Raw genomic sequence first — 9,485 nt, 5'->3', positions numbered from 1 at the left:
GTCTGTTGGGGGCGCTAGCACAGGTTGTGCGAGTGAACAGACATTGTGAATTTTGGTACCTGTGCGTACGCACACGCCTTGTTTCTCAAACTTAAACTTTGTTTTCAACTATTTCACCTTCCCAACAAGCTTGTAAGCTTCTACAACACCATTTTAAGACTCTGGGCTTAATTTCGGGTATTAGAACATGGGAAGGGTCCTAGGTAATTTACTCGGTATTACTTTGAAAAGTTAGAGAACGGAGGCTTAGGTTTCTGGTGTACTGAGGATGGATATGGTAGGTAAGGAAGGAGGATGGTATTGGAATTGAGGAATTGATGAACTAAGGAGTTCAGAATGGAACTTATCAATTTATGATGGTTGTGATGAGTATGAGTGGGAGTATTTTTAGAGGAATGGCCTCTAAGATGGAATATGTGATTATGATATGCATTGTTCTCCATCGTAGGGGCTGTGGTAGTCTCTCGCCTACGTTCAGATGTGAGAGTGAAGCTGGGCTTCTCACTCATATTTTTCGCAACCAGAGGAAGGTGGTAGGCACTCTCCCTCGGAATATTTCCCTCTGAAAGGAGAAGGTAGTAGGGCACTCATCCCTCAGAATTATTCCTCCTGAAAATGCGATTTCTCTCTGATTGCAAGGTGGTAGGGCACTAACCCACGGAATCATACGGCAACCAGAGGAAGGTGGTAGGGTACTCTCTGTCGGAATATTTCCCTCTGAAAGGAGAAGGTGGTAGGGCACTCATCCCTTGGAATTTTCCTCCTTATGCGCAATAGAGAGACTAATCCGGGAGTTGTCGACCGAATTTTCTATCGGGTTTAGCGATAACCGACATGTGATATCACAGCCAATAGGGCAGACATTCATCATGTGCATCTTCAATATGCTTGTCTGCTTTGTTTACTTGAGTTTGCCTAATTGTTTAACATGCCTATCTACTTCTTAAACTACTTGTCGTATATGAATATTATCTGTGTTTTACTTGTTTGCATTAATTGTGATTGTCTGGTGCTGAGGAGGTTAGGTAGGTGGTGGCGATGAGATCACGCGGAGGTTAGGTTGGCAAGGGCTGTGGGATACAGCGGTGTGATTAGTATTAGTTAGAATTCCTCTAAGTTTAGAAACCCGGTTTATGGTTTAAGTTCGTTAGTTATTTATTTTATTTTATTTTATTTTATTCTAAGCTTAGATATCCGTATGTGATGTGAAGTTCTAGGATTGCCTTCGGCTCCCGGAGCCTTACATCTTACATCATTGGACACTGTTACCATACTGAGAACCTCCGGTTCTCATTCCATACGTTGTTGTTGTTTTCAGATGCAGGTCGCAACACACCGCAGTGAGTTGGGTGATGGTATCAGAACGGAGGATCTTATTCTGTTTTGTTGTCATCTTGGTTATTTTTTTAATTGTACTCTCACTTTTGTATTTTATTTTGCCTAGAGACTTTTATTTGAGAGAACAAAACTTGTATAAGCCTTTTTGAACTACAGTCTTCTAGTTATTTGTATATATGGCTAGCCGGCTTAAACTCTGCGAGCTGTGGCTAGATTCTTATAATATTATGCTATGATATCTTGCTATATATTATCTATTTCTTGTGCTTTAATTTAGTAGTTTCGCTAGTACATTTTGCGCTTTTCAAATTCTGATTTTGAGCTATATTATTCATCAGGCTTCTAGAATATATTACTTCCTTCTATATATAAATATGTATAAGCCTTAGGACTGTCGTAATCTCTGATTAACCTTGGCTTTACGGCTAGAGGTAAGGCATAGGGTAATTGGGGTGTTACATTTAGTGGTATCAGAGCGGTTCGTCCTCGTGAGCCTGAGGAATGGACCGATTGTGCTTCGTTGCTTACTCTGTGTGTCTTTTTCTTTGATGCTATTAGGTTATCTACTTGATATTGTATAGCATGCTTGTTTGTGAGTGCCTGTTTGGTATAATGGAAGCACTAGGCTTTTGGTATTGAGACTGATCACCTTGATATCGATTGTTTGGTGTAGACAGGAACCCTAATGGCTACTCGCGGATGAGGTCGTACAAGTTCATGAAGAGAGAGTAGAAACAAGCAACTGGTCGACAACCATGTCGAGTTCATGGCGGCAATGGCGAATCTTGCGAATACCATGGAGGTGAATGCTTCTGCGACTCTGCAAGCTATGCAGAGGCTAGGCTAACCGGCGGGGAATGGAGATGGAAATGGTGATGACTTGGGAGGTGCTCGGATGACCCTGGCTACGTTTCTGAAAGTTCACCCACCGACTTTCAGAGGATCGACCAATCCCACAGAAGCGGATAACTGGTTCCAAGCTATGGAGCGTGCACTGCAATGCACAACATGTCCCGAACAACCAATATGTGGAGTTTGCTGCTTATCAGCTTCTGGAAGAGGCCCAACATTGGTGGCAGGCGGAATGCCGCTTGCTCCAACTTCAGAACGCCGATGTTCCTTGGGATGTATTCCAGACGGCCTTTTACAAGAAGTACTTTCCTGAGTCTGTAAGGGAAGCGAAGGAGATAGAACTGATGCAGCTGAAGCAAGGTTCCCTCTCTGTGGCGGACTACACAAGCAAGTTTGAGGAACTCTGTAGGTTCTCTAGGGCATGTCAGGGTACCCCGGAGACCTATGAAAGTTGGAAGTGTGTCCAGTATCAAAGGAGCTTGAAGGACGACATCATAACTGCTGTGGCTCCTATGGAGATTCGGATTTTCTCTGATCTGGTGAACAAGGCAAGAGTGGTTTAGGAATACGCAAAGACGGTAGCCTCGTCAAAGGATACTCATGGAGGAAACACTAGTAGGGAACGCGACGATTACCTTGGGCCAAAGGGACAGAACTTCAAGAGATCTAGTGAGGGAAAGCGGTCAAGAGCTTACTCCCCTGATATGAAATGTCAGGAGTGTGGGAACTACCATCCGAATAGGCCATGCCAGTTGGGTAAGAAACTATGTTACAAGTGTGGCTCACCAGGACAATTGGTTAGAGATTGCCCACGCCAAGGAATACATGAGGCGGGTCGATCACATCAATAGGGTTGAGGTAATTATGAAGCCGATGACCAAGTCTCAATTTATCTTCATAGTATAGATTATCGTCGTTCGTGTTGAAAAGTTTTAAAGATTTGATTGATTTTTAGACTTGGTTTGAGAACTTTGATTTGATTGATTTGGTTTTGAAACTAGGACTGAAACTTTTGATCAAATGAGATGATTTAAAAAGGAAAGTGAGTCCTAAGATTTTGTTAACTTGTGATTTTAGTTTGAAAATTTGATTTATAAAAAGGGATTCAAATCGAAAGGTTTATGATTTAAGGATTCTAATTAGTTTAGGAAAAATCGTGTTTCAAAGTGATTGGTTTACACATTACAATATTTTTGACTCTTTTGATAAGGTTTTAATAATGGACTCATTTAGATTGAACTTGTTTTAAAGGTTTTGAAAAATATTACAAAATTAGTATGTGGTTTAAGGAAAATTTTCAAATTCTTAACGACGATAATCAGAGTGACACAGCGGAAGGCGAGAGAGCACATCGACACGATAGGATGATGATGAACGAGATGCTTTTACAACTTGTTAGTTTGACAACGTTAAAGTAGGATGCTTCGTGGAGAATATATATATAGGCATATATATTACATCGCGTGGATCAGATTTTTGAGAGCGAAAATCTTTCTATGGAGGGGAGGATGTAAGAACCGGAGTTTTCACGAATAAAATAATTTAAATACCCAAATTAAGTTATGAAAAGTTGGAATTAGAATTTGGGGATTTAAATATGATTTTTGGACTCAGTAGGTCTTTCCGAGTCAGAAAATGTGTTTTCTGCGAAAAAACATGAAAAAATGTGAACTGGCAGTTGAACCAGTTTAAATCTGCCCAGTACTATGTGAGAAAAAGTGAGGACAGTCGAAAACTTTAGAAAAATATTAGGAACGGAAAACCGGGTGTCAGTGTTAAAGGTTTGGCCCAAAGTTAGGCTGAACGGGCTAGAAACGCTAACGGGTTATACCGTGCCCAAGTTGGGCCCAAACCCAACATATAAAAGCACCCTTTAATGAGCCTTAAGCTCATTTTCAGCAACCCACAAAGAAAGGAGCGCTGGTTATGAAAGAAGAGAGGAAGAAGGAAGTGGCACTATTCATCCTCAACTTCCGAAAACCATAACTTTTGATCCGGAGCTTCGATTGACGAGCCATTTGAGGCCACGCGAAGCTCTTGACGAGCTCTTCCTTTATATGTAAAGAAATCTGGTAAGATATCGACTCTTACTCCCCAGTTTTCTGCCCTAAGTTTCTGCGGGATTTTGGTTATGGATTTTGAGTAGATTTTGTGATTTTGCTTGTTTAGGTGGTCTCTAGTAGCGGGTAATTGTTGGATTTTATCCCTACTCACGTTGGATAAGGTAAGGTTTCACTAAACCCTTGTGTTTAGTTGTTTTATGTATCTTAGGTTTTGATTTTAGTGATATATGTGTTGTTAGTTTGAGCTTTGGTGTTTGTTGGAGTTGGTTGAGGCTTTGGATCAAGTTTGGTGATTTTGTTTTGGTGTTTGGAGCATTTGGGAATCGGCCAAGGTATGATTTCGGTTTCCTTTATGTAATATGTAATGTTTCTGAACATTAGGCTAGTGACCCATAGGATAGGATTGAATTAAATTGGTTGTTGGGATTGTTGTATGATGATGATGTATAATGATTTGAGGATTTGAGCTGTTGAATGATGATTTATGATGAGTTATGATGGGTTGATGATTTTTGAGTATATTGATGAATTATGATGTTGTAATGATAATATGGTGTAAAATATTTAGATTGACGTGAAATGAGATTGAGTGTGATGCTTGGTATTGATAAATGATGAATATTGATGAATTGTGTTGGTGGGTGTTGAAATTTGAAGATGGATGTTGATGATGATTTTATAGTTGGTTATTGTAGTTTATAATGATTGTTGAGTATTATTGGTGTTGATGAGTTTTATAATGGACTTGGTTAATGTTAGATTTTGTTTGGTAATGATTATTGAAATTGATGAGGATTTGTAGTGGTTGTTGATGTTGTTGTTGGTTGATGATGATTATGAGTGTTTATGATGGTTTTGGATGTTGATGATTAAGGACTTTGATGGTGATAAATGGTGTAAATGGGAATATTATGGATGATTGAGTTGAGAGAGTAATGGTATGGACCTTGATGTTGTTTTGGTATTGTTTGGGGTATGGTTAGCTTGTCTTTGAATTGTGGAAATTGGTGAAATTGAGTTCTTGAGGTTTTTGGTAAAAAGTTGGTTTTTAGTGAACTTTGTTTGATCATAACTTTTGCCTCGGTTTTCAAAATCTGATGAAACTTATCTAGAACTAAAGATCTTTGAAAATCCTTTTAATCGATATAAAGTTTGTGAAATTTGGAATTTTGTAGAGAAAGTTCTGATCATTCAAAGATGGTGTTAAAAATGTGAAATTCTGCAAAGTTACAGAATTTCAGGATTTCTAATATGTGCGCACGGACAGCCTTGTGCGCCCGCACACCCAGGGACGGATCTAGAAATGTTGTTATGGGGGGGGGGGCGCAATAATATGTATAATATAAAAAAATATATGCAAATAAATTATAGTGTAAGATGTATTAAAAAAAATATACAGATAGAGAATATATATTTAAAGTATAAAAAAATGTGTACTTTTTACTAACGAAGTGGTACACGTCGATTTTTCATATCATAAAATTCATCAATAATAGAATCTGTGTCAAATTTTTCAACAATCTTCTTCTCAATGTAAATCTAAAGACAATTAGCAAGCAATTCATCGTCCATTTTGTTTCTGAGTCTATTCTTCACAATATTCATAGCTGAAAAAGATCTCTCAGTTGTAGCAGTTGAAACAGGGAAAGTTAATACCAAGCGAATCAAATGATCAATCAAAGGATATGTTAAAGACTTTCCTGTCTTCGTTAATCCTTGACATAACTCCGAAATTGTGCACAAGTTAGTTAATTCAGCATGATTAGGAACATCAAGTTCATAATGTTGAGCTTGCATTCTAATGTGAAATTTCTCTTGGTCACTGAAGTCACCTGGATAAAACCGTTCTACTAATTCACATACTTTGTTGACACTGAAGAACTTATAATTATCTCTGGGATCTAAAGTTGAACTTAAAGTAAGCAATTCCACCATATTATCGTTGAATCTTCCATTAAGCTCTTGCAATTGTGTATCAATTACAGCCAGAAATAAATTAACACGGTAATGATGCTCCACTGAAATTTGATCAACAATTTTGCGAGTTCGGCCTCTTCTAGGAATATGCAATGCATTCATATCAGGAACTTCAACTTCATGTTTCTCACAAAATAGTATAACTTCTTTTATGAAAGCCTCCCAACTTGATTCTCTCATTCTTTGGATTAAAGTCTTGGTAGTAGAAACCAGAGTTAAAGCATTCAATATGTCTTGATTTTTTCGTTGCAAAGCTTGACAAAAATCATGACTAACTTCCAAAATATTTCTCATCAAATGCAAAACAAAGACAAATTCAAAGGATGTGATAGCATCATAAGCAGCACTAGCATCACCACGAGTGGAGAAATTACCTTCTTCGGTGCTTTTTTCAAGAACTTCACAAGTAGCATCAAACATGCATAACAAGCTACGTACAGAATTCAAATGAGACCCCCATCTAGTATCTCCAGCTCTTTGCAAAGTACCAATTTGATTAAGTCCACTACCTGTCACAATTTGATCATTGGCAATTAAGTTTGCAACATTATTTGCTTGAGCAACCCTTAACTGATCATGACATTTAGGAGAAACAGTCACAACATTCACAATTAATGTAAGTTTTGAAATGAATTGATGAACATAACAAACTTCTTTGGCTGCAGAAACAAGTGCTAATTGTAATTGATGAGCAAGACAATGAATGTAATAAGCAAAAGGACAATCTTTCAGAAATAGAGCTTGCAATCCATTCCATTCATCACGCATATTACTAGCTCCATCGTACCCTTGTCCCCTAAGATTTTGGACATCAAGATTATAACGAGAAAGAACTAATGAAATTTCTGTTTTCAATGTCAAAGAACATGTATCAGAAACATGTATAAGATCAAAAAATCTTTCTTGAACACAACCGTGCTTGTCTACAAATCTCAAAACCACAGACATTTGTTCTCGCTTTGACTCATCTCTTGCTTCATCAATAATTATACAAAATTTAGAATCACCAATTTCTTCTCGAATTGTTGCACGCACTTTTCTAGCAAAGATATGCAATATATCTTTCTGAACACCGGGAGATATATATTGAGCATTTCCAGGAGCATTTTCAAGGACAACATTATTAACATTCTGATTACAGGAAGCTAAAAGCTTAATTAACTCAATAAAATTTCCCCTATTCAAAGATCCAAGACTTTCATCATCGCCTCTAAATGCACATGCTTGAAATGCAAGCCATCGAATAGTATTAATAGATGTCTTTAACCTTAAACGATTATTTGCAATAGTTTCATCACTATGCCTATCAAGAACTTTGTCTATATGCTTAGATTGAGCCATTAAATCATCACAAGATTTCACACATAAATTATGGGGAGAATTAGGAATAGAACCCTCGTGACATACAAATGCACAATTTACCCCATTGTTTACTTTCTTCCAATTACTAAATCCTAACTCTGAAAATGCATTTTTTTCCATCATTGCGAGCACCATAATGTTTACCAAACAAGTAGCAAGGCAAACAATAAGCAGCATCTTTTTTTGGTGAATATTCTAACCAACTTGAAAATTTCTTAAACCAAGAAGATTGAAAATATCGACGGTGATTGTTATTACCAGAAGCTGGATAGCTAATATTAGTTGGTTGGTATGGCCCAGCTATTATGTATGCTCTACGAATCTTATCACGTTCATTGACATTATACTGTCAAATTGGATGTCGCTTTCCTGGATCCCTTTCTAGTAAAGAGATATCAACATCTCTTTCTAATCTTGGTACTTTGGTTTCATGTTGATGTGTATTTTGAGTAAGATTAGAGAGCTCACTTACTTGAACTTCTTGTGAAATAAGATTAGAGGGTTGACTTGTTTGAACTCCAACATTATCAGTAGCTTTTCTCTTAAAAATTGCATCAATTTTACTTTGCTTTTTCATCATAAAATATTCTAATTTCTTTTTACCTGAAAAAAAAATCAAAAATTTATATACTTACATAAATAAACAAAATCTAAATATTTTTTATTAATTAAATATCAATAATAATAATTGTTCCGAGGGTTACCTGAAACTGGAGGTCGATCTCGGATGAGATCTTCTGTACTGGTCGGAGATGGCGTGTCCGGCTGGCTGGTGGCGGCCGGAGCTGTTGTGTCCGACTTGTTGGACTTGCTGCACTGCTGATCCTTGGTCACCGGAGGGTGGAGGGTACCTGCAAGAGACTCCGATGCTTAAGTTAGCACGGGTATTAAGCAGGTTTTTAGTAGAATCAGAGTATGAGTTATACCTGGGTGCTCCAGTGTATTTATAGTAGTTGTAGAGTGACCTTTTTAGATAAGATAAGTTAATTATCTTATCTTATCTTATCTTTTGGCGAGGTTAGCTTATCTTCAATGGAACCGCCCTTATCTCTATAGGCTTGGACTGCCTTTGGATCCGGGTCGTATTCCTTGAGTTGGGCCCATTTTTCGGGCTTTCCTGTCGATTTGGCTGACCTCTTTTGGGAAGAGGTCGGATAGTCTGACCTGAAGAGGTCGGTCGCTTTGTCACCGATCATCCCGGGTCGGATAGCTCGACCCAGGGTATGAACAGTGCCCCTGCTCGAGCTCGGTCTTTCTTTTGGAGGTCGAGTCTTGGTTTTAGGACTTCGATCCTTCTCGGGTGGAGCCGAACTCGAGCATTTTGTCAACTTCCTCTTTTGTAGAACCTTTTTTTTGAATGTAGAACATTTTCCTCTAAAAGCACGCGCTTTTGTATTAGCGCCTTGTTATGGGGAACGTGCGAGGGTTTAATGCCCTAATTAATTTGGCATTAATTGCTCCGTTTCCCTTAACTTCTTTATTTTTGAACTTTACACTCAGGAAACGGTTTCTCTTCTTCACTCTTTCTTCGTAACTTCTCCCTTTACTCTCTCGCTTTCTGTTTCTGGCTTTGAGTCCATAGCTCCTTCCTATGACGCTTGCTTTGTTGCTGTTTTCGTGGAAGAGGGGTGATTTTGGATTTCGCCTTCCGTTTTTCTGCTTTCTTTCGTAGCTTTTCTCCCATTTTCCAGGTTTGGTTCTTCTTACTTCCTTCCTTTACGCCATTTATTTTGAGAAATTTTTGATTTTGGCTGGAAAAAGTTTGGATCTTTCTGTCTTTGCTTATGCCTGATCGTGGTGTGTTCTGTAGTTTCTTTGCCTCTTTGCATGATTTTTCGCTTTTCCTATTGCTTGCTGTTTTTAGGGCTTCTGCCTGTTGTTAGTGCTTTTGGT

General features: G+C 38.2%; 1 protein-coding gene across 1 annotated transcript; it reads right to left on the bottom strand.

Annotated features, from left to right (window-relative positions):
* Window positions 1-2,856: 2,856 nt before the first annotated feature.
* LOC112735344 (uncharacterized) lies at window positions 2,857-7,712 on the bottom strand. Its single transcript, XM_025784891.1, has 2 exons — window positions 5,910-7,712; window positions 2,857-2,889 (listed from the first exon to the last, which is right to left on the bottom strand). Exons 1-2 carry the CDS (start codon window positions 7,710-7,712, stop codon window positions 2,857-2,859), a joined length of 1,836 nt encoding a protein of 611 aa, XP_025640676.1.
* Window positions 7,713-9,485: the final 1,773 nt, after the last annotated feature.

The sequence above is a fragment of the Arachis hypogaea genome, chromosome 13, assembly GCF_003086295.3.
Source record: "Arachis hypogaea cultivar Tifrunner chromosome 13, arahy.Tifrunner.gnm2.J5K5, whole genome shotgun sequence".
Lineage (NCBI taxonomy): Eukaryota > Viridiplantae > Streptophyta > Magnoliopsida > Fabales > Fabaceae > Arachis > Arachis hypogaea.
This window is presented reverse-complemented; position numbering and strand designations above follow the sequence as displayed.

What these genes read in the sequence shown, in the direction of transcription:
- LOC112735344 (XM_025784891.1), bottom strand. Translation starts at nt 7,712, where the DNA reads ATGGAAAAAAATGCATTTTCAGAGTTAGGATTTAGTAATTGGAAGAAA. An exon ending in TTGATCATTTGATTCGCTTG is followed by an intron (nt 2,890 to 5,909) that starts GTATTAACTTTC and finishes ATTTCATATCAG; the next exon opens with GGGAGTAAGCTCTTGACCGC.